A 26,532-nucleotide genomic window follows, 5' to 3' on the forward strand; every position below is an offset into this window, starting at 1 on the left:
TTGAAGATATGTCGATAGAAACTTCCCAAACTGAAAAGCAAAGAGGAAAAATAATGAATACAGCAGAACAGAATATCTAGATACAAAGATGTAAATAACCTCATGAACATAGATAATAGTAAAATGTAATAAAATAATTAGGAAAAGATGAGTTTTTAGTATTCACTACCTTTATTTTTAATAAATATATTTTATTCAATTGTAAGTTTAGACAAATTATCTGTAATAATAATAATAATGGCTTAACAACCAGCTTGCAAAATGCCTGAAAATTTAGCAAGTAGCTCTCAAAAGTCAGTATGAACTGGCTCAGCACACTGCTGCTTGAAATAACTTTGAAAGTACCATATTCAGATTTATTATATGCATTATATACATATATAAGGTTCCATTATATGCAGAACACTATGCTGAGGAAATTTGCATACATTATCTCATTTAATTCTCGTAACTCTATGAACTAGATATCATAGCCCTTTTTTTAAATTAAAAAACTGAAGCTTAATCAATTCAAAGTCAGACACCTAGAGTATGGCAAAACTAAGATTTAAGCCCAGGTCATTGCTCTTTCTACTCACTGCTTTCTGCAAACAAGACTAGGGCAGGGCTTCCCTGGTGGCGCAGTGGTTGAGAATCTGCCTGCCAATGTAGGGCACACGGGTTCGAGCCCTGGTCTGGGAGGATCCCACATGCTGCGGAGCATCTGGGCCCGTGAGCCACAACTGCTGAGCCTGCGCGTCTGAAGCCTGTGCTCCGCAACAGGAGAGGCCGCAATAGTGAGAGGCCCGCGCGCCGCGATGAAGAGTGGCCCCCGCTTGCCACAACTAGAGAAAGCCCTTGCACAGAAACGAAGACCCAACACAGCCATAAATAAATAAATAGATAAATTTTTTAAAAAATAAAAAAAATAAAAAAAGACTAGGGCAAGCAAAAGGGTAACTGGCCCTTGTTTTCTGTGCCACTCCAGCCCACTCCAGCCCCACTGTGAACTCATAAATCCTGTGCCTCCTCAGACAAAGGGAGTGTCAGTCATAGTGATTCTTCAGGACATTACCATGGTTACCAAACAGACTCCAGTGCTCCCACCTGAACATTCCAGAAGAGGACAGGGAGGACCCAAGATGGCCTTCTTCAACTTATATCTATTAGGATATCAAAATTCCTTTCGGAACAAGAAAAGGGACACAACTGAAGAAACATGTAAGGGGAACATAGAATAGAGGGTTAGAAGGGCCACTTCTTAGCCATTTCTTTTCCTACTTTGGGTTAGAGTTTTATCCCCCAAGATTAACAATTATACTAGTTAAAATTATGGAATACGGAAGATATCCATTCCCTCTCCTGTCATTTAATATCCTTATTAAGACACCAGATTTGTTCAACCGAATAAGTGTATTCTTATTCATTTGCTCATTTAGTCAACATTTATTAAGCACCAACTATGTGTCAGGCTTTATGTTGGTGACTAGCGTTACAAAGATGGATAGGATTAGACCTCTCTCTGCCATAAAGTAGCTGACCATCAGATGAAGATAAGCATGCAAACAAAAAAATTTGCAATATGGTGTATGATTCAATTAAATATGGAATGCTATGGAACCACAAAAGAGGAAGTACCTGATGCTACTGGATTTGAAATGAGAATAGGGGGATCCTTTAGAGAAGACCTCACACAGGAAATGCTTCCAGGACTGAGTATTAAAGGATGATTGGAGTTAACCAAGTAGATGACAAGGGAATACAGCACAGACAAAGGAACAGAGAATTGAGAGAACCTTATTAAGTGAACTCCAAGTCCTTGGGTACAGATAAAGCATAGACAGGAGGTGAGAAGCAGGCCTTGAAAGCTAGGCAGGGGCCAGATAACTGAGTATACAGTTAGCCATGCTAAACCTTTTAACTTTATAGGGAACCACTGAAGGAGTTTTAGTAGGCAGTGAGTATATATCAGACCTGTATTATATCCACAATACCTAGCAGTACCTCACATAATAGAGGTTTGACAAATATATCTGTAGGGTGAGTGAATGAATAAGTGATACTGAGTGACTAACCTAATTCTAAAGGGAGGGTTTACAGGAAATGTGACAAGATTAAGGTCTTAAAAGATGAATTGCTTGAAAGCACAGAAATGAAGGAGAAAGGGTATTCCAGGCAGAATGGAGAACCCATGTGAAGGAAACTAAGCGTGGGCCGGTACTAAAGCAAAAGTTGCGTTGGGGTAAAGGGAGGGGATAACTGGGAAAAAATAAAGTACAATGTTAAGATTGAGAAGGACTGGGGCTTCCCTGGTGGCGCAGTGGTTGGGAGTCTGCCTGCCGATGCAGGGGACACAGGTTCATGACCCGGTCCGGGAGGATTCCACATGCCGCGGAGCGGCTGTGCCCGTGAGCCATGGCCGCTGAGCCTGAGCGTCCGGAGCCTGTGCTCTGCAATGGGAGAGGCCACAACAGCGAGAGGCCCGCGTACCGCAAAAAAAAAAAAAAAAAAAAAGATTGAGAAGGACTGATCTTGTACAGGCCTCCATTGGGCACACTCTGTTCTCTTTCTAATTCCATCAGAGAAGCTCTGTTTCACGTATTCAGCTCTGTTTCACACATTCCCACTAATGGACGCTAGGAATCCCTTAATAGCCCTACACCAGCCCTCCCCTGCTTGCCCCCACCCAGCTGGGTCCCGGCATTATGCCACGGGGATGCTACTGTCTCCAAATTAGGAGTTCTTCACCCTCTCTCAGAGAAACACACTTGGCCTAGCCCACAAATTTCCCTTCTTCCATTTTGGGTTATTACATACTGCCCTCCTGTTACGAGAGTTGAAAATTTAGCTTTCTTATACTATACTGTGTGCTTCCCCTCTCTCATCCTAGTTTTTCCAGTATAGTTATGTCACAGTTTTAGGTTTGTGGTAAGCAAAATTCTAAGAATGACCCTCAATGAACTTTGCCCTTATATAATCCCCTCCCCTTTGAATGTGGGCAGAACCTCAGAATATGATGGATAGCACTCTGGTGATTGTTACTTTACATGGAAAAAAGGAGATTATGTGAGTGGGCCTAATCTAATCACACAAGCCTTTTAAAAGCAGAGTGGTTTTTTCCAGTTAACAGCAAAAGAGGAATTCAGAGATTGGAAGCATGTGCAGTTTTGAAGATGCAGGGGGCCTCCATGCCAATGTGGGTGGCAGTTAGGAGCTGAGAGTGTCCCAGCTGACAGTCAGTGAGACATCAGTCCTATAACCAGAAAAACCTGAATTCTGCCAATAACCTGAATGAACCTGAAAATGGATTCTTCCCTAGAGTCTCCACATAAGACCCCAGCCCAGCCAACACCTTGATTTCAGCCTTGTGAGACTAAGCAGAGACTACCAGACTTACAGAACTGTGAGATAGTAAGTGGATGTTGTTTTTTTGTTTTTTGGGTTTTTTTTTTTACTATTTTTGGCTGCGTTGGGTCTTCATTGCTGCGCGCGGCCTTTCTCTAGTTGTGGCGAGCGGGGGCTACTCTTTGTTGCGGTGCGCAGGCTTCTCATTGCAGTGGCTTCTCTTGTTGCAGAGCACGGACTCTAGGCATGCGGGCTTCAGTAGTTGTGGCTCGCGGGCTCAGTAGTTGTGGCGCACAGGCTTAGCTGCTTCATGGCATATGTGATCTTCCTGGACCAGGGCTCGAACCCACATCCCCTGCATTGGCAGGCAGATTCTTAACCACTGCGCCACCAGGGAAGCCTGTGGATGTTGTTTTAAGCCACTAAATTTGATGATTTGGGATGTAACAATAGAACATACAAGTTTAAATCTATAGTCTTGTAGTCTTACAAATATGTAAAAATTGTTCACTGCTAAGCCAAATAATGTCACTATAATAACTTTTCCTTTTTTGTTCAATTTTTTGTTCATCCCTAGAGTTAAGAATTGCCACCATTTTTTCACTTGCTTAGCTCTCCAGGTAACTACTGTTACTTTTTTCCACAAATTACTTCAACAGCTCTATTAAATGCCCGATGATATTTTTTCCAATCACTCAAAACACAACAAATAATCTACCAAAACACAACAAATAAACTACCAATTCCTTTTTTCCCAAACTTTCTCTCTCCTACTCCTATACCCTGCCTTCTCCTACTCCTGGCGCATAGCTCTTGTCCTGAAACTTGCTTTTGCCTCTCTCCAAAGTTTTATTCCCTATTTCCTGGATCCCATGTTTTCTTTCTTGGTTTACTCTCTCCCTTTCCTGGAATATATCCTTGAATAGTTTTCTAAGAATGTGTAAGAGGTATATTTTTGAGTGAAGAATGATTTTATTCTACCCTCACACATTTTTTTAAATGAATTTATTTATTTATTTATTTTTGGCTGCGTTAGGTCTCCGTTGCTGTGCGTGCGCTTTCCCTAGTTGCGGTGTGGGGGCTTCTTATTGCAGTGGCTTCTCTTGTTGCGGATCACGGGCTTCAGGCGCACAGGCTTCAGTAGTTGTGGCATGCGGGCTCTAGAGCGCAGGCTCAGTAGTTGTGGCCACGGGCTTAGTTGCTCCGTGGCATGTGGGATCTTCCTGGACCAGGGCTCAAACCCGTGTCCCCTGCATTGGCAGGAGGATTCTTAAGCACCATGCCACCAGGGAAGCCCTACCCTCACACTTGATTGTCAGTTTTTCCAGATATGGAATTCTAGGTCGAAAATCATTTTCTGAGAATTTTGAAGTTATACCTTTATTGTCCTCTAACTTCCAGTTGGATTCTTTTGTGTATGATGTATTTGTCTCCAGAAGCTTTTGATTTTCTTTTTGTTCCCTAGTGTTCTGAAATTTCATAATGTTGGAATTTGCTGTAGATCTTTTTTCCTTCACTGTGATAGACATTCCCTGAGCTTTTTCAATCTGGAAATTTGTGCACTCTATTTCTGACAAATTTTCCTTTATTATTTCTTCATTAATTTATTCTCTATTTTCTCTCCTCTCTTTTTGGAACTTCCATTTGTCAGCTCTAAAACCTCCTGAACTGGTCCTGTAACTTAATTAATCTTTCTCTATGCTTCCCTTGGGTTTTAAAACATTTACTCTTTGGGAGGTTCCTCACTTTTATCTTCCAACCTTCTGTGTTAATTATCTATTTCTGTGTAACAAATTACCCTAAAACATAGAGGCTTAAAACAACGAACATTTATTACCTTATAGTTTCTGTGAATCAGGCATCCAGGAGCGGTTTAGCTGGTTGGTTCTGGCTCAGGGTTTCTCTTGTGGTTGCAGACAGGATGTCAGCAGGGGCTGCAGTCATCTCATAGCTGGAGGCCTCAGTTCTTCTCTGGCTATTGACAAGACACCTCAGTTTCTCACCACGTGGGCCTTCCAATAAGCTGCCTGACTGTCCTCACTTGGCAGCTAACTTTCCTCAGAGCAGGTGATCAGAGAGTGAGAGAGAGTGGGAGGAGGAAGGAAGCCGCAATGCCTTTTTATGACAGTCCCAGAAGTGACTGTGACTTCCACCTTATTCTGTTTGTTAGAAGAGAGTTACTAAATCTAGCCCACACTCAAGGGGACGGGTAATATAGAAGTTGTGGACCTACAGAAAAATCACCATACCTTTGTATCATAACATTTTATTTTGGTTACTATATTTTTAATTTCCAAGGGCTGTTTTTGGTCCTCTGGTTTTCCTTTTCCATATCTTCTTTTTTCTTTAGGGATATTATACTTTATTTGAAATTCTCTTCTGTTCTCTGCATTAGCTCTGTTTCCTCTGCGCCCTTTTTCCTATGAGTTTATTTTGATCTCTATTTTCCTCATTGATAACTATTGTCAAATAACTGGTGATCCTTGGCTCTCCATTATAAGTTAAGAGTGAGGAACTAAAAAGCTGACTAGAAGCCTGGAGGGCAGGGGTAGTTATCCACTGTGGGCTTCACTGGGAGCTTTCCTCTGGATCTCTACATTTTCTCCAGGGAAGAACACTATAATTGCTTCTCTGGGGATTGGTTACATGTTTGTCTGCTAGCATACTGGGATCAAGACAGGTGAAGGGGGCACTGAGTCTCACCTTTGAGGATCTCGATTTTCACTTAATCATCGTATTTTTAGTCTTGCACCATATACCGTCCCTCACAGTAAATCTTGTGCAGGAGTGCAGTGCCTCCAAGATTCAGTTCCTCCAGAGAAATCTTTCTCTTTTTCCCCAGTTTTATTGAGACATAATTGACGTATAACATTGTGTAAGTTTAAGGCGTACAATATGTTGATTTGATACGCTTAAAATATATTGCAAGATGATAACTACCAAAGTATTAGCTCTAATACCTCCATCACGTCACGTAATTGCCATTTCTTTTTTGTGGTAAGAACATTCAAGATCTACTCTCTCAGTACCTTTCAAGTATATAATGCAGTATAATTACCTATAATCACCATGCTGTACATTAGATCCCCAGAACTTATTCATCTTATAACTGGAAGTTTATACCCTTTGGCCAACATCTCATCCCCTCACCCCCCAACCACCATTCTACTCTGTTTCTGAGTTCCGCTTTTTTAGATTGCACGTCTAAGTGAGATCATACAGTATTTGTCTTCTTCTGTCTGACTTATCTTACTTAGCATAATGCCCTCAAGGTTCATCCATGTTGTTGCAAATGACAGGATTTCCTTCTTTCTCATGACTGAATAATATTTCATGGCATATATATATATATATGTGTATATATATACATATATATATATATATATATATATATATATACATCACATCTTCTTTATCCATTCATCCATTGACAGACACTTAGGTTTCCATATCTTGGCTATTGTGAATAATGCTGCAATGAACATGAGAGTGAAAATACCTCTTCAAGATCCTGTTTTCACTTCCTTTGGATATATAGCCAGAAGTGGGATTGCTGGACAGAGAAATCTTCTATCTCCTTGTTGGGGCATGGTGGTTTGCCTGGTTGTGCCACATGCTCTGTAGACAGAGTTTCAGTGACCACCTTCCTGTTCTCGGACCTAGTCTTTACCTCTACCTTCTGTGGTACCTGCTACGTTCTAAGGTTTGAGCCTCCCAAATGAATTAGCTCAATTCTACATGTATCCTTCACTGCAGAAACTTAAAACTTTTCCTATTCTGATAAATTTGTTACTACCCCTCTCTCTACTTTCCATTTTTCAAAAGATATTTCCACTGAAATATATCATCTTGCTATTGTATCCTTGCTCTCTCTTTGACCTTGAAGGTTAATGCCATTATTGTTGTTGTTATTATTTTGATGTGATTTTAGCAAATTTAGGAGAGAAAGGAAACAAACTTTATGGTTAATTAACCATCTTTAAAATGTATTTTCATGACATAATTTCAAAATTATAGAGTGCTTCCCTGATGGCGCAGTCGTTGAGAATCCGCCTTTCAATGTGGGGGACAGGGGTTTGGGCCCTGGTCCAGGAAGATCCCACATGCTGCGGAGCAACTAAGCCTGTGTGCCACAACTGCTGAGTCTGCACTCTAGAGCCCACGAGCCACAACTACTGAAGCCCATGCGCCTGAAGCCCATGATCCACAACAAGAGAAGCCACTGCAATGAGAAGCCTGCACACCCCAATGAAGAGTAGCCCCTGCTCAACGCAACTAGACAAACCCCGCGTGCAGCAACGAAGAGCCAACGCAGCCAAAAATAAATAAATAAATAAATAATGTATTTTCATGATATAATTTCAAAATTATAGAGGGCTTCCCTGGTGGTGCAGTGGTTGAGAATCCGCCTGCCAATGCAGGGGACACAGGTTCGAGCCCTGGTCCGGGAAGATCCCACATGCCACGGAGCAACAAAGCCTGTGCACCACAACTACTGAGCCTGTGCTCTAGAGCTTGCCCGCCACAACTATTGAAGCCCATGCACCTATAGCTCATGCTTTGCAACAAGAGGAGCCACGGCAACTAGAGAAAGACCCAATGCAGCCAAAAATAAATAAATTAATTTTTTTTAATTATAGAAAAGTTGTAAGACTGGTACAAAAGAAATTCCGTATACCCTTTACCCAAATTAGTCAATTGTTAATATTTGGCCACATTTGCTTGCTCTTTCTCTCTCCATATATATATATAATTTATATATTTACATATCTATATATAAACATCTATTTTTTTCTCAGCTAGTTGAGAATAAGCTGCTCATATTATATCCTTTACTCTCAAATATTTCAGTTTGTATTTCCTAAGAATAAGAACATTTTCTTAGATAACAACCCACCGTATAGGTATCAAACTCAGCAATTTTAACACCAATACAATACTATTTAATTATCTATAGTCTATATTCCAGTTTTGCCAATCGTCCCATTAATGTCCTTTAGAACAAAATTTTTCCTTCTAGGATACAATTAAGGATAAGACTGATCATAGAAATAGAAATAATTGGTTAATCAATTATTTGATTGGTTAATTAACCAATTAAATTGATTAATTAATTATTGATAAATCAATCAATCCAATAAGGATTGCATTTAGTTGGCAGGTCTCTTTAGTCTCCTTCAATCTGGAACAATTCCTCTGATGCTTTGTTTCATGACATTGACAATTTTAACAGTACAGGCAAGATATTTTATAGCATTTTTCTTAATTTGGGTTTGTCTGATGTTTCTCAAGATTAGATTAGGTTTAAATATTTTTGGCAGGACTAAGCAATATCATGTCTTCAATACATCACATCAGGAGGCTTGTGACGTCATTTTGTCCCATTATTGGTGATGTTAACTTTGACCATTTGATTAAGGTCGTGTTTTCCAGTTTTCTCCACTGTCAAGTTACTATCTTTGTTTTGTAATTAGTAATAATTTCCAGGAAGATACTTTGAAAAAATGTAAATACCCTATTCTTCATCAAACTTTCGCTTACTAGTTTTAGTATATAGTGATGGTTCAATTATTTCTATGATAGTTGCAAAATGGTACTTTTCTAAATCACATCCATTTTAATTCAAAGTGTAATTTTTTGAAGTTTGAGTTTTTCCAAAGCATTCAATTTCATTTTTATACAAACCACTGCTCTTTTTTTTAATATCTCATAAATTTATTTAATGCTTGCTTGTTACATTTTATGTAGAAAGGTTGGGACTGTTTGCGTTGGGTGCCCCTGGTAAATCTCACGGAGGCACTCACTGCTCTTTTTTTAAAAAATACATATTCTATTATTTGAAATAATATATCATTAAATTGCAATATTGCAATTACAGAATAAACCTGGCATAAATTGTATGGGGAGAAGAACCACAGCTGACTCTTGGTGTGCACACAACTCAAGTGGGAGCATAAGTGTGCAGGTATACTCTAGAGTAGCTCTTGGCTGCAACTGGAGTGTTGCAGGCATTTTTTAATATGTGTTTCAGAGGAAATGGGGAACATTAATTAACCTAGCAAGTCTATTCAATGGAGTTTCTTTATTTAATATTTATTAGTTATTTATTTATTATTTATTTACTTATTTAGGCTGCGCTGGATGTTATTTGCGGCATGCGGGATCTTTAGTTGCAACATGCAGGATCTTCACTGTGGCATGAGGGAACTTCATTGCGGCATGCAGGCTCTTAGTTGCAGCATGCATGTGGGATCTAGTTCCCCAACCAGGGATTGAACCTGGGTCCCCTGCATTGGGAGCCCAGAATCTTACCCACTGGACCACCAGGGAAGTACCCTCAATGGAGCTTCTTTAGAAGAGCTTCTACTATATATATAATATTGAGCTATTCACACTTAATAGTCTAAAAAATACATCAAGAAACTAGGGCACCTTGGACTTCCCTGGTGGTCCAGTGGTTAAGACTCCGCGTTCCCAACGCAGGGGGCACGGGTTTGATCCCTGGTGGGGGAACTAGGATCCCGCATGCTGCACAGTACGGCCAAAAAAACAAAAAGAAACTAGGGTACCTTAAAGGATTACTGATAAAAACATAGATAAGTGTCCTGGACCAAGTTGGAGATTCCTGAATATTTGCCAAATTCAGTATGTGAGTTAGGATGCAGGGGGGGAATAAATGTGAGATCCCTTTCCAGACACATTTTAGATGCTTAGAATTCCTTGTAGTGAAATATCACCCAAATGAAACTAACATAATATTTTATGTAAACTATATATCAATTTTTTTTGAGAAAGAAATATCTCCCAAAGATAATGATATCTGGTAGAAATTGACAAGATATCCTAAAATTCATATGGAAATATATGGGACCCAGAATAACCAAAGCAATCTTGAAGAATAACAATGTTGGAGGACATACTTCCCAATTTCATATCTTCTACAAAGCTGCTATAATCAAGACCGTGTTATATTGGCATAAGAATTGCCATATAGATCAGTGAAATAGAATTGAGAGTCCAGAAATAAACCCTTAATTTATGGTCAATTGATTTTCAACAAGAATGCCAAGACAATTCAATGGGAGAGAATAGTCGTTTCAACAAATTGTGCGGCAAAAACTGGATAATCACATGCAAAAGAATGAAATTGGACCCCACCTCACACCATATACAAAAATTTACTCAAAATGGACCATAGACATAAATGTAAGAGCTAAAACTTTAAAACTCTTAGGAGAAAAATCTTCATGACCTTGGGATTAGGCAGTGGTTTCTAAGAAAAGCCAACAAAAGCATAAGTGACAGAAGGAAAGACAGATAAATTGGATTTCATCAAAATTTAAAACTTTTGTGCTTCAAAGTTCACTATCGGGCTTCCCTGGTGGCGCAGTGGTTGAGAGTCCGCCTGCTGATGCAGGGCACACGGGTTCGTGCCCCGGTCCGGGAAGATCCCACATGCCGCGGAGCGGCTGGGCCCGTGAGCCATGGCCGCTGAGCCTGCGCGTCCGGAGCCTGTGCTCTGCAACGGGAGAGGCCACAACAGTGAGAGGCCCGCATACCGAAAAAAAAAAAAAAAAAAAAGTTCACTATCAAGTAAGTGAAAAGAGGATTTTTTGGTAAATGTTTGGATTACAAGGCAGATTTAAAATTAATAAGTATAGGGACTTCCCTTGTGGCACAGGGGTTAAGAATCCTCCTGCCAATGCAGGGGACACGGGTTCACTCTCTGGTCCGGGAAGATCCCACATGCTGCAGAGCAACTAAGCCCGTACACCACAACTGCTGAGCCCGTGTGCCACAACTGCTGAAGCCCGTGCACCCTAGAGCCCGTGCTCCGCAACAAGAGAAGCCAATGCAATGAGAAGCCCACGCACCTCAACAAACAGTAGCACCCGCTCGCCACAACTAGAGAAAGCCCACACACAGCAACGAAGCCCCAATGCAACCAAAAATAAAATTAAAAAAAAAAAAACACTTTGTAAATTAATTTGGAAAACTTTCCTCATAGGACATAGCCCCAGAAGCCTAAGAGAAAAGACTGACAATTTTTCCTAAATAAAAGTTATAATTCTGTATCGAAAGACATCATAAAGTTAAAAGGCAAGAAAGAGACTTAAGAGGGGAATTCCCTGGCAGTCCAGGGGTTAGGACTCTGTGCCATCATTGCCAAGGACCCGGGTTTGATCCCTGGTCTGGGAACTAAGATTCCACAAGCCGTGCGGCACGGCCAAAATAAATGAATAAATAAAAGAGAGACTAAGAGAAAATATTTGCCATATACAGGTGTTTGTGTGTGTGTGTGTGTGTGTGTGTGTATACACATATATTTACGTATATACATATATACACACACCTCTATATAAACACACACATACATACATATATTCATATTTATAATTTATATATATAATTTCAGAATACATAGAAACCTCCCAAGTAAGGCACCAATCCAGACTCCCCTTCTCATCCAACATCAGATAATTATTTATTGGGAACTGATTGTGCCAGGCACTGTGTTAGGCACTAGGAATACAACAGTGACTAACACAGGCAATAAACAGGTAAATAAACAAACAAGATATTCACAGAATATAACAAGTACTGGGAAGGATATAGGGTGGGAGAGTTGATGCAATGGATCAGAAGTTATAAACTGCTGGCCAGAGGGCCGGACTTAGCCTGCAGAGTGATCTCTTAAAAAATTTGGACCCACATCTAAAAATCAGGAGATTCTATGTAAAATCCACATTTCTGACTTCTGTTAAAAATTAGAGCTGGCCACACTGGCCCTAAATTCCCACATGACCACAACTGGCCAGAGCAAAGTAGCAGCTGCCCCTTTAGATGGGACAGGTTTCTTAGTTGTTTTATTCATAAACATTATCTGCCTGACTCTTATAGGCAAGTGGGTTTGCAGATCCCATGATGGAGAGTAACTTGGAGAGGCCCACTTTATTTATTTATTTATTATTATTGTTTTTTTTTTTTTTTTTTGGCTGCGTTGGGTCTTCACTGCTGCACGCGGGCTTTCTCTAGTTGAGGCGAGCAGGGGCTACTCTTCATTGCAGTGCACAGGCTTCTCGCTGCGGTGGCTTCTGTTGTTGCAGAGCATGGGCTCTTAGGCACGCAGGCTTCAGTAGTTGTGGCACACAGGCTCAGTAGTTGTGGCTCGCAGGCTCTAGAGTGCAGGCTCAGCAGTTGTGGTGCATGGGCTTAGTTGCTCCGGGGCATGTGGGATCTTCCCGGACCAGGGCTCGAACCCGTGTCCCCTGCATTGGCAGGCAGATCCTTAACCACTGTGCCACCAGGGAAGCCTGAGAGGCCCACTTTAGACAGTAATCAAGGAGGTAATGTTTGAGCCACACCGTGAAGAATGAGAATGAGCCAGCCATGTGTAGAGCTGAGGCAAGAGCTTCATCCTTATAAAAGCAAATTTCAAAATCTAGAAGGAATTCAAGGCTAAAACCATAACAAAGCACTTCCAACTCCCACTTTGATCACAGACTGCTTTCACTGCATCCCGGCCAGAACCCTGTAACTCATCTCCCATTTCTGACAAGCCATTTTTTCTCATTTTTGCTTCTGTGGTTGATTTCTAGTTTCATACTGTTATGGTCAGAAGAGATGCTTGAAATAATTTCTATCCTCTTAAATTTGTTGAGTCTTGTTTTGTGTCCTTTATATAGTCTATCCTAGAGAATGTTCCATGTGACTTGAAAAGAATGTGTATTCTGGGTTTTTTTTGTTTGTTTGTTTTTGTTTTGTTTTGGACGTGGTGTCTTGTAGATATAAATTAAGTCCAACTGTTCTATTGTATCATTTAGGATCTCTGTTGCATTATTGATTTTCTGTCTAGAAGATCTGTCCGCTGATGTCAGTGAGGTATTAAAGTCTCCTACTATTGTTGTATTCCTGTCAATTTCTCCCTTTATTGTCTGTTAGTATTTGTTTTATGTATTTAGGTGCTCCTATATTGGGTGCATATATGTTAACAAGTGTAATATCCTCTTCTCATAATATACTGATTCCTTTATCATTATATAGTATTCTTCTTTGTCTTTCTCTATGGACTTTGTTTTAAAGTCTATTTTGTCTGGTGTGAGTATTGCTACACCTGCTTTCTTGTCATTTCCATTTGCATGAAATATCTTTTTCCATCCCATCACTTTCAGTCTATGTGTGTCTTTTGCCCTCAAGTGGCAGCACATTGTAGGTTCTTGACAAGTCATTTTAATTGTGCACATCCTGAAATATCTGTGCACAAAGACATTCAGGGAACTTGGCTACCCTCTGCCAACTTTGGCTTCAACCATGTTATTCAGACTTCCACCTGAAAATTCCACTCAATAGTAATTATGTTCTATTCATAGTATTTCCTTGAAGCCACTTGAGCTGCCCGGGAGCTGAAGTCTGGGACCTCATGGCCAAGCTCCGGGGCACATAGGCTGACTCTAGAAGCTCAGGATAAGGCTATGAAACTCCGGGGAGTTGGAGTGTGAAGCTCCAGGGAAACCTATGAAGACAAAGGTGTGTGTATTTGGCCCTCCTCCTAGGACATCTAGTCTTCCTAGAATGATTAGTACCATAACCACAGATCTCAAGTGAGCACTTGGGACTTCCTGAAAATCCTATTATATTTCCCTAGCCACTCTCCCACTCCTCAAGGCAACTCCCCCTCTCTCCTCAAATCTCTAAAATCCCCTCTCAATCCTCACTCGGAGCTAACTTCCTTGCTCCTTATTTAACTAAAAATAGAAGCAATCAAAAGAGACTTTCCATCATCACATCCAACCTTCCACTGCATTTATACCTTCCCTCTGGTACAATGAATGAACTGACTCCATTTGTGTACTGGATCTCATCCACACTTCCCTCAAAGATTATCCCCCTCTGTATCCCCCTCTGTATCCCCCTCTGTATCCCCCTCTGTATCCTCCTGTAATTATCCCCCCTCCCTCAGTTTTTTCCCTCTTCCCAGATCATTTCCATAAGTATACAAGTGTGCTGTAATCATTCCAGCTGGGGAAAAAAAAGAATCCTCTCTTGACCAAATGGTCCCCTCAAGCTATTGTCCCCATTTCTTTCTCCGCCACCTTCTCCCCTTTCCCACTCCTGATTATACCAAAACTCCTGGGAAAAGTAGTTTATACTCATCGACAAGAGAAAAACAACCATGCTGATTGGCCTCACCTTAAATTCCTGATCACTAAACTCAAGTGGGCCTCTATGGCTGCCCAGAAGTCAGACTACATTTCCTTGTTCTACGCATTCTCTCACTCTCCTGAAGGCCACTTCATACCTTCTCTTTCCTCAAACCTCTAACACCTCATCTCCTATCCTCACTCTCACATAATGACTTTCCTTCTATTTCACAGTGAAAACAGAAGCAACTGGAAGATAATTTCCATAACCTCTCACAAAATCATGTCTATCCATCTACCTGCATCTGTGCCTGTATGTGTCTTATTATAATGAGTGAATGGTCTACACACTTGTTAAGACCAACCCCTCCACTTGTGCATCAGGTCTCATATTGTTGACTATTCAAGGACACCACTCCAATATTCTTCACACTCTATTGCATCAGTTTTTCTTTCTCTGGCCATTCCTATCTACATACATTCATGCGATAATTTCTTCCATCTTAAAGCCCTACATCCTATTTCCCTGCCCACCCCCCATACAGAAAATTTCCTCAAAAGAGTTGTCTGGTCTTTCTGTCTCTAAATATCCTGCCAGTCTCTCTCTTTTTTTTTTTTTTTTTTGCGGTACGTAGGCCTCTCACTGTTGTGGCCTCTCCCGTTGTGGAGTACAGGCTCCGGACGCGCAGGCTCAGCAGCCATGGCTCACGGGCCCAGCCGCTCCGCGGCATGTGGGATCCTCCCGGACCGGAGCACGAACCCGCGTCCCCTGCATTGGCAGGCGGACTCTCAACCACTGCGCCACCAGGGAAGCCCTGCCAGTCTCTCTTGAACCCATGCCAATCAGGCTCTTGCCCCTACCACTCCACTGAAACTTCTTATGTGTCTAGTCACCAATGTTCACATCCATGGTGATGTTGCTAAATTAAACGGTAAGCTCTTAGCTCTCATCTTATTTAACATATCAACAGGAAAGTGCAACAGAGCTCACCTGGTTCTGAATCCTGGTGCTGCTGAGGTTGCTTGAAATAGGTCAGCTGGCAGAGATTCGGGAATGTGGACCACCATAACAGGGAACTTGGCTCATACCTTCCTATTACTTCAGAACTGGTTTGGGAAAGTATGTATGGAGAAAATACAGCATTCTGTTTGGCTCTTAGAAAACAACATCCATCCACCTTGCTTACCCAAGTCTTTCTAATCCCTATTTCTGCATTCATTAATTCAAGGAACACACAGTTCCTGACTGTGCTCACCCTTAATTCCATGTGACCTTGCAGGACTCTAATTTGTCATTCACACTTGTCTTCAGAATGATTCTCTGGCCCTGCTCTCTTTCTGGCTGATTTCACCTTGTTAATACATTCACTCAAGTGGCTTGACCTTTTTCTGTCCCCCTGTACTAGCACTTCAACCTGTTCTCCATGCTCAAATCAACCGCACTCTTAACTGGCCCTTCAATGAGGGCTTTAACGGCAACCATTAAAATGAACTTATTAACACTTCTCATTCTTAACACATACTATAATATTTTTAAGTCATTCACAATTTTTCTTTGAAGAAAGTTTTTTTTCCCTTCTAGTAGATGTGAGGGCCCACTCAAGCTTTCCTTATTATAGTCATAATGAAAACTCATAGACATGAGTCAACACAGGTAACTAAATATTCTGCCAGTCTCTGCCTCCTTCCTTTCTTTTCCTCCTGATAAAGAACCAAAATAGAAAAACCAAGGAGGAAAACTGAGTGTGGAGAGCATACTTTGGTCTACCCTTGACTTCAGAAACTCATTTTTATCAGGTACTCAAAGTTATTCAGCTTCATGGAGCTAACTCGCTAAGCAAATTCAGAGTGCCTGTTTCCTCACTTGTAAATGGAGATAATAATGCCTTCCTTATAGATTTGTTGTGGAGATTCAATTATATAATGTATGTAATACAGCTATGACCTAGCACATAAAACTGTACAACAGATGACTGGAAGAAAAGTTATAAACCATAATAAGTAAGTTAGTATTTACATATGGAATATATACCTTTCCTCTGACTGGAATATCTTTGTCCTGCTACTCAAAACATACTTGCCAGGATAGGGTACCTGAAAAGCAATACACACACACACACACACACACACACACACACACATATACACACACACACATATATACGTACATTTTTTTTTGGTCGCACAGCTTGTGGGATCTTAGTTCCCCAACCTGGAATTGAACCTGGGCCCTTGGCAGTGAAAGGGATGATCCTAACCACTGGATCACCAGGGAATTCCCATGGAAAGCAATATTTTTAACCATAAGATTCCTTGAGAAGCAACAAAGGCTAGCTGGCTTCAAAGGATAGCTCATCCAGGCCCTGAAAGAGCCTGGTCAATTGCAGCCACCCACAGAAGAGCGTCCCTGACCAGTGGCCAGGACTCTCTTGTCCACTCATCAGTAGATCCCCGCCCCTCCCAGACTCACCCTTCCTGATACTACTACTAGTTGCCTCTGCAGGTTCAGCCCAGCTTCCTGTGTTCATTCACCTTGAGTGCCTAAGCGTTCCCTTCTCTGTCCTGCCCAGGGGAGCATGGCCACATATCTGTCTTTTTCTTTGCTGAATCTATCTCACCACCTGCTTTGAACCCTGTTCTCCCACCTACTCTTAGCGTCATACATGGACACTCCTCTTGGTCCAGGAGTGTCAGGATTTCAGAAAAATTCCCTTTTTTCTGGCCCTTCGCTGAGACAACTAACTCCCTTGCCTCGTTATATGAAAACCCGTGGTCAAGCTAGGCTCATCCTAACACAAATCTACACTCAGGGCATTGCCCACTGACAGGTGTCTCAGAGGCAAATCGATGGGGGTGGGTGGTTAAGAGTGCTTATGCTTATTCTTGGCTTGAAACAAATGACCTCTCCCTGGCAGACTCTCTAGTGACTGCCCTGAAGCCACAGACACGATGACCTCCAAGCTCCACACATCCAAAGGGCCTCACTCCATCTTCCTCCACTGCTGCCTTTATCATTCCTTCTCCCAGAGGAATTCACTAATGAGTCCTCCAAGTTGCTCTTACTTCTAAATGAATCTCTTCAAAGAAAAAGTAAATCTCACATCTTTGGTAAAAGCCGAGCATATATCACTTGTATTCTCATTTTCTGGATCGTGTCAAAGGGGTCCCATAGGTGGTTTTCCCCACCCTGATTGGAATGTCCTCTGCTCAGTCTCCTAGTTCTCCTGACCTCTCCTAGCTGCCTGTTTGGTGACCCGCTATTAGGAGACAGCTGGAGATGCCACTTAGACTCCAGCAGAGGGCACTGTAGTTCTGGCTTTTCAAACAGGAGCATGAATGGCACAATTCGGCCAAGAGTGAACTGGCCAAAACCTCTGAGCCCCTCTGCCTTTCTAAATGGATAAACATACTGAAGTTACAGAAGTGTATTTTGGAAACACTCATATGTCTCATAGCTGCTATAGACCATCATCCCCATCCACCTGAAACCGGAAGGGAGAAGGTACTCAAGCTACTCACAGCTACAATCTGCCAAAGCCTAGGGAGTGGGCACCTCCAAGGTGGATGACCGTGTCTGTATTGCAGCAGACAGACCACTTTTTCCACAGGGGCTTGGCATTTCCCCACTGGTTTTCCTCGCTGGGACTGATCTAATCCACTGAAGACTGGCCCACCAGGTTCCAGTCCTCTCTGCTCCCTCGATGCTGGCCATAGGAAACGATATTCCACAATTCAGTGAATCTCAGGGAGGCAGGGATCTGCCTCTAGAACAAGGTAATATCATCATGTCTCTCTCCCAACTCAAGGCTTCTCCAAGTTGAGCAGACACCCTTGACAGGGCCCCCATTGAGCTGTACACAGGGGAGCCCATTAAGAGGCTAGTTCTATCAGTTCATGTTTTTCCTTAGTCCTTGGTCTTTCCTGGAAGGCCTGATGAGATGATTTCAAGAGCCAGTTTAATGCGGTGGTTAAGAGCATGGGCTCTGGAGCCAAACTGCTTGGGTTAAACTCATGTCTCTGCCATATGCTGGTTATGTGACCTTGGGCAAATCACTGAACTTCTCTGGGCCTCTGTTTCTCCATTTACAAAATAAGATAGTAACAGTACCTACCTTTTATAGTTGTGCTGAGCACATTCACTAATTATTAGCCCTTTTTATTGTTGTTATCTCTAGAATATCCGTGTAGTCCACTTTACATCAGCAGTCTGCAACCAGCACTAAGCCTCTCTGTTATCTCGTGCCCCCTCCACCTCCCCTGTGTAACAATTGCACCACTTTGAGGAAGATATTTTTGGAGGCAAAGGAACTGTCCCCATGTGTAAAATGTGCCCTGGGAATTGGTCTGGCTCCCAGGGTTTATGCTCTTGTCCACTTCCTCCCAAAGCACTGACTATTTCCTTATCTCAGGAAAGACAATAAGTGCAAGATAGCCTTCAAAACATACTTTAGCCAATTTCAATCCATGTTAACGCGCCACTCAACTTTGAGGGATTAATGCCCCACAGCTGATACGACCTCTTAGGGGTCATATTTTACGTACAGTACCGCAACATTTTCTCTCAAACTGATCTTGTATAAATTTCTAGTCAGGGTGGTATTACTCTGCTTGCAGTGATACCAACTTCAAGACAACTGCAAGTAATGTCTGTTAGATATTATCACCACCATGTACTCAGAATCTGGAACAGACAGGCAAACACCCTAACCTGAAAGTCAGAATCCTGGGAGCCACTGAGGTAGACCCATTCTAAAAATTCTTCAGCCTGAAAACATTGTGGCCAATCAGCCCCAGTTCCAGCTAACAGAGGCAATGGGTAAAGCAGTGGAAAACTAAGATTTTGTGACCATCCCAGTGGCCCTGGGAAGCTTATACTATTGAGAAATCTGCAACATAAATTTGGAAAAGTAGAAGATCCACCCAAGTACTTTTGCACTACCCCATATGTCCTTCATGGTCCATTCAAAGCATTAAATCTGGTCTTATGGCAACTCCTAATTTATGGCCTGGCTCTAGAAGAAAGTGTCAGGGCCCTTCCTTCGTATCTATTTATCACAAAAAAACATATGGGGTATAGTATTAACTGGGTGAGCGAAGAACCTGTGTTATACCATCTACCAACAAAATGATGGATTCATCTACCTTGCCATGGTGGAGTTATAAAGAGTTCATTGCATCCCTCTACCCAGAACATGCCCTTTCACAAGTAGCTGTGGCATGATTCTCACCTACCCCTCACCACCCTTCACCTCAGGTGGCTTCCAAAACTTGGCAGCTTGCAGAAGCTATGGGTTACCAAAAATACCTTCCAGCTCGCCAAATACTGATCCGAGGAATATGCCAACTGGTGCTTGAGTCAAGAGGAAGGCATCCAAGTGGGTGATACTGTCCAACACACCTCCAAGCACACAGTAACCCATACAGGAAGCTGGAAGACTACTACTTGGAAACTGAGATAATAGAGAGCATCATCTGGCTGTACCCTAAAGAACAGTCTGAGGCCTCGGGACCCGATAAAGAGCTCCCACTGTCACCTGCACCCAGACCAATAATTACTTGTAGTCCAGGTCCCATTGCCTACTAGGAATATGCTCTTGCTCTTTCTCCTCAGTCTACACTTACTTGGCCATAGACATTGTGACACCCTCACTTAGCCCAAAGTCAAAACGACCCCAAAGTCAAACGACCAAACTCAAATGACGCTGCTTCTAGGAAATGGCCCCTCATTGCTATAACCTGTGATGAAGTAAATTCAGCCCCTGGTTCAGTCCAGGCTTCCACCTGCCCAAGCCCTCAACTGTCAAGGGAGGGGATTCAAACAGTGTCCCACTCTGGTAATGTCATTGTCTCAGAGAATGTTAAAGGAGATTTCCACTGGAGTGCAAAAGGGAGTGCGGAGGGACAGATGATGGCGAATGCGTGGAGCCAAGCAGGTTGAAGGCGGAAAGCAGGAGCTGGGGAAGGACTATAAAACAGAGGTGGGGGGGCTTCCCTGGTGGCACAGCGGTTAAGAATCTGCCTGCCAATGCAGGGGACACGGGTTCGAGCCCTGGTCCAGGAACATCCCGCATGCCGCGGGGCAACTAAGCCCATGCACCACACCTACTGAGCCTGCGCTCTAGAGCCCACGAGCCACAACTACTGAGCCCGTGAGCCACAACTACTGAAGCCCGCGCGCCTACAGCCTCTGCTCCGCAACAAGAGAAGCCACCGCAATGAGAAGCCCGCGCACTGCAACGAAGACCCAACACAGCCAAAAATTAATTAATTAATTAATTAATTAAAAGAGGGGGCATCCCCACCATCCACCAGAGGTGAGTCAGCTATCTTAACAATTTCAAGAGAGAATGGCAAATTTTGACCCAGTTCCTGACAAGCCCAGGATTCTGAGATGCAAGCCAAATCTAGCCTATTTAAGCAGAACATGAATTTATTAAAAGAATATTGGTGGGATTACATCAAACTAAAAAGCTTCTGCACAGCAAAGGAAACAATCAGCAAAATGAAAAGGCAGCCTATAGTACGGGGGAAAATACTTGCAAACCATGTATTTGATAAAGGGTTAATATCCAAAATATATACGGAATTCCTATAACTCAACAGCAAAAAGAAAAAAGAAAATCCAACAAAAAATGGGCAGAGGATCTGAAAAGACATTTCTCCAAAGAAGACACACAAATGGCCAACAGGTATATGAAAAGATGCTCAACATCTAATCATGAGGGAAATGCAAATTAAAACCGCAATGTCACCCCACACCTGTTAAAGTGGCTATAATCAAAAAAACCCACAAAAGATAACCAGCATTGGTGAGGAAAAAAGGGAACCCATGTGCACTGTGGTGGGAAAGCAAATGGGTGCAGCCAGTATAGAAAACAGTAAGGTGATTTCTCAAGAAATTAATAGAACTACCATATGATCCAGCAATCCCACTTCTAATACATATCCTGAAAGGAACTGAAATCACGATCTCAAAGAGATACGTGCACTCTCATATTCGTTGCAGCATTATTCACAACAGCCAAGATATGGAAGCAACATAAATGTCCATCAACGCATGAATGGGTTTTTTATTTATTTTATTTTTTTAAACTTTATTTATTTATTTATTTGGCTGCGCCAGGTCTTAGTTGCGGCACGCGGGGTCTTCGTTGCTATACGCGAGATCTTCGTTGCGGCATGCGGGATCTTTTTTAGTTGTGGCATGCAGGCTCTTAGTTGCGGTGTGAGGGATCTAGTTCCCTGACCAGGTAATTGAACCCTGGCCCCCTGTATTGGGAGGGCGGAGTCTTAACCACTGGACCATCAGGGAAGTCCCTGAATTTTTTAAATGTGGTATATGCATACAATGGAATATTATTCGGCCTTAAAAAAAAAAAAGGAAATCCTGCCATTTGCAACAACATGGATGAATCTGGAAGACATTATGCTAAGTGAAATAAGCCAGACACACGACAAATACTATATGATACCACTTGTATGAGGAATCTAAAATAATCAAACTCATAGAAGCAGAGAATAAAATGGTGGTTGCCAGAGGCTGGGGGGAGGAAGAAACAGGAAGGTAGTAATCAAAGGGTATAAAATTTCAGTTATGCAAGATGAATAAGTCCTAGAGATCTACTATACAGCACAGAGCCTATAGTTAACACTGTGTTATATACTTAAAACTTCACTAAGAGGTTAGAGCTTATGTTAGATGTTCTTGTCAAAAAGATAATAACAATAAACAAAGAAGGTGGGAGGAGATTTTTGGAGGTGATGTATATGTCTGTGGCATAGAGTGTGGTGATGGTTTCACAGGTGTATACTTATCTCCAAACTCATTAAGTTGTATATATTAAATATATACAACTTTTTCTGTCTGTTATACAATGAAGTGGTTTATAAAAAAAAGGAATATTGGGAAACACATAAAAATTGTAGAAGGAACAGAGAACAAAGCTTGGCAGAGGGTAACCAGAAACAATGTTCAGAATCATGCTGCAGACCTGGCTGGGCACAGACACCACTGCATTTGATGCTGTGGCGGGCACTGCTGGCACCAAGGACACTGGGCCCCGGATACTGCTGCTCGAAACAAGATGCAGCTTCACTGCCCCAACTTCCATCAACAGAAAAAGACTTTACATGGTCCCAGCTTCTTTGCAACCCCAATCTTTGATTCAAAATCTGAAGAAGATGTGTTGATTGGCCTACCAAAACTCTTTGCCCATGGCCTCGCTACACAAGAGGCTGGGTATCTTGGTCCATTCAGGCTGCTATAACAAAATACCATAGACTGGGTGGCTTATAAACAACAGAAATTTATTTCTCACATTTCTGGAGGCTGGAAGTCCAGGATCAGGATGCCAGGTGAGGGCCCTCTTCCAGGTTGCACACTTCTTATTGTTTCCTCACATGGCAGAAGGGGCAAGGAAGCTCTCTCAGGTCTCTTTTACAAGGGCACTAATTCCATTCATGAGGGCTCTGCCTTCATGAATCACATCCCAAAGGCCCCACCTCCAAATACCATTACCTTGGGCATTAAGTTTTCATCAAGTGAATTTGGGGGGGATGGGAACATTTAGACCATAGCACTGGGTAAGGAAGGTCTGGTTTTGTCAGTCACTGTAAGATACAGATTTTGCCTCAGAGGAGATTCCTAAACTCCCATAAGAATGCTAAGTCTACACTACCCTACTCTACACTGCCTTTCCAGCTGCCGGCCCTGTCCCTCTCCACTTTACCCAGCATTATTCCAGCTCTAAGTCAACAGCAAGCTGAGACCTCTCTAGCACTTCTAACGCACTTGATATCTTGCTGCCTTAAATGCTCTTCCTGATACTACTATGTCCCATGAATCCCTTCTTATCCTCCGACACTTAGCTTAAACGTAATTTCCCCTGTTAGACCAACTGAAGCTCTGCAAATATGCCAATCTCAGGAAAGGAATATCCATCCAGACAAGGGGCCTTTTCCACCTACACTAACCCTAAGTATTTGTCAATATCCTGATTCTAGCAGGAGGCCACTCAAAACCAGGAGTCAGGGAGGAGCAAGAGAGTGGTGAGGAAGGTCTGATCACTGTTCTCCCTCCCTCCCCTCTGTCGCAGGCATTTTGATTTGACTCCTGAGATCCTGAGAATCGGATGTGAGTGGCTTGGAGAGATCCCTGCCCTGTGCCTGGTTGGCATGGAGACCAGAGACTCAGAAAGTCAAATATCCCGATTTGCTAAGTACTCAGAGCAAGTCTGTTCTCGTTTCAGACCAGAAAGAACCGGAGCCCACTAGGCTTCCCCCTATTATCTCAGAAGATGGGAATCATTCCGTGCACCAGAATAGCCACACAAGGTACCAGGAAGCTGTACGGAAGGTGTTGTTAAAGACATGTAAGTATCTTGGATTTGTCACCTGCTAGGGGCAGAAAAGATGTGTCTGAGTTCCAAAAGAATGGCTGGGATGTGGTGGGGCATTGTTATAGAGCAGGGGATGGGGGCAAAAAGAGCCAAGAAGAGACTGAGAAGAAGAAGGAGAAAGTAGACTTGAATGGTGGGGTAAGCAAGATAAAATAAAAACTGAATCAGACTTGGAAGCAGAAGATCCAGGTGTGAGTACTATTTCTGTCTCTTTTAAGTGTCTCACCTTGGGCAATCACTTATCCTTTTGTAACCTGCTTCCTCGTTTATTTAAAAAAAACAAAACAAAAAAACAGAAAATGCCTACTCTACCAATCTTACAGAATTGTCGTGAGGATCAAAGCTTTGGAATTTGAACTGAGTTTAAACTCCAAACAAGCCGTGTGACCTTGGGGAAATTCCTTCCACCACTTAATCTCTCTGGATCATCTGAAAATCGGAATTATACTGCCGCATTTTTTGTGAAAGTTAGAGAAAATGTACATTTAAAAAAGCACCTAGGACAACCTACTGATACATGCAAATACTGAGGAATCTCCAGGGAATTCTACTATGTAAAGAAAGCCAATCCCAAAAAAGATCCCATACTGCATGATGCCATTTATATAACATTCTTAAAATGACAAAATTATAGAACTGAAGAGCACATTATTGATTACCAAGGGGTGGAGGGAGGAGGATGTGGTTATAAAAGGGCAACGCCAGGATTCTGCGGTGGTAGAACCGTTCTGTATCAATATGTTAATACCCTGGTTGTAATAAAGTGCTATAATTTTACAAGGTGTTACCTCGGTGGGGGCTGGGAGGACATGGCTAAAGGGTACACAAGATCTCTGTCTTTCACTTCTTACAACTGTATGTGAATCTATCTATTAAATTAAAGTTTAATTTAAAAAAACAAATACTTTCAGAAACTAGAAAAGATACGCGTGAAGAGGAATATCTGTTATTTCTACTAGCAAAACTTTTTAAAAGCTTTTTATCGATTAATAGGAAAACAACTAAGTGAAAAATATAACATCTACTCAATAGCATATTAGGGATTTAAAAAAAAATAATGATTATAAAGACCATACAGCCAGAATATTAGGCTATAATTTTTATAAAATATACAAATTTTATGGGCTTCCCTGGTGGTGCAGTGGTTGAGAGTCCGCCTGCCGATGCAGGGGACACAGGTTCGTGCCCCGGTCCGGGAAGATCCCACATGCCGCGGAGCGGCTGGGCCCATGAGCCATGGTCACTGAGCCTGCGCGTCCGGAGCCTGTGCTCCACAACGGGAGAGGCCACAACAGTGAGAGGCCCACGTACAGCAAAAAAGAAAAAAAAAAAAATTTATATATATATATATATATATATATATATATAATTTTTATACACTGGTATAGATTTATTCAAATAAATAAAAAGTGAAAATCCAAAAAAAAAGAAAATCTAGGTAAGTCTGGTATTATTTCAAAATTTTAAAAACACTTAATACCTAATACAACATTTAGAACATAACAGGTACTTGATAAATGATATCTATTAGTAATATCCAAACATGAGGTAGTATCACTGCTAAATTTCAGAGAATTACCTGAAATGAGCAAAGAGGGAAAAACAAAAGAACCAGTAGACTCACCTTGCACATTTTCCAAGTGTGCTGGGTGGTTAGAACTCTGTGCTCTCACTGCCGAGGGCCCGGGTTCAATCCCTGGTCGGGGAACTAAGATCCCACAAGCCGTGTAGCACGGTCAAAGAAAGAAAGAAAACAAACCAAGTGGGTTGACCACTTGTTTTTCCACCACCTTAGCACTTGGGGAAAGCTCTCTTGGAGATGGGCTTATAGCAGAAGCAGGAAGAACCAAGACTGATTCCACTGACCATGAAGGGTGCGAGATGCTGGAGAGATGCTGGAATCCAGAAGTGGAACTCAGTGTGGTGACCACATTTCCAGGACTTCTCAGCACCTGGTCAGGCCCAGTTGCTAGGCTGGGCTTGTGATGCCCTGAGGCGCAAAAGGGAGCAGACAACTCTAAGAAATTGGATAACCTGCCCTTCCCCCAACCATTCAGTCCCCAATCAGGTCTTCAGAGTCCCCCTGACTGATGCTCAGAGCTTCAGCTTCTGGCGGTCCCACAATCCAGGAGTGCGCCCAGAGGAAACCATGCCATGGATCCGGAGCCCCCGCCACTGCCTCATCAAAAGCCCAATGACCAGGTTAGGCTGGAAGGGTGAGGGTGGGGAGATCAAGGAAAGTATTACTCCTTCCCCTCACTGAAATCCTTGGGAGACTCTTTCATTTCTAGTCAGAGTTGGGAAATGGAATAGGAAGTTTTGGTCTTACCAGGGACAACTGGCCCCAGAATCTGGGCAGTGCTGGCATTCAAAGGAACTAAAGATTGGTCTGCGTCTTTGCGTTTTGCCTTATGGATATGACTTCTGAATAGACACAAGTATCTACAGCACTCCTGTGGGAGGCCCGGGGTGTTTCAGCTCCCGTCATTGCCACCTCGCACCCCTCTAACCACCATCCATTGGCAGTAGCCCCACTTCTTCATCACTACCTCTGCCCATTCTAGGTTTAAGCACCCCCCGCCCCCATCCAGCCTAACCTGGCTGAATCTGAGAGCCTACCTCTCTTTTCCAGGTTTATGGATCACTCTATTCTCAATGACAGAAACTTC

The 26,532-nt window shown here is 42.3% G+C and overlaps 1 protein-coding gene across 1 annotated transcript; it reads left to right on the forward strand.

Moving 5' to 3' along the window:
• The first annotated feature begins 1,121 nt into the window (after positions 1–1,121).
• On the forward strand, positions 1,122–26,126 carry SPMIP11 (sperm microtubule inner protein 11). The gene is made up of 3 exons (XM_089921575.1): positions 1,122–1,200; positions 23,714–23,836; positions 25,921–26,126. Exons 1-3 carry the CDS (start codon positions 1,122–1,124, stop codon positions 26,124–26,126), a joined length of 408 nt encoding a protein of 135 aa, XP_089777701.1.
• Positions 26,127–26,532: the final 406 nt, after the last annotated feature.

The sequence above is a fragment of the Delphinapterus leucas genome, chromosome 11, assembly GCF_059928025.1.
Source record: "Delphinapterus leucas isolate spDelLeu-1000000601 "Yukka" chromosome 11, BTC_Dleu_Yukka2, whole genome shotgun sequence".
In the NCBI taxonomy this organism is placed as follows: Eukaryota; Metazoa; Chordata; class Mammalia; order Artiodactyla; family Monodontidae; genus Delphinapterus; species Delphinapterus leucas.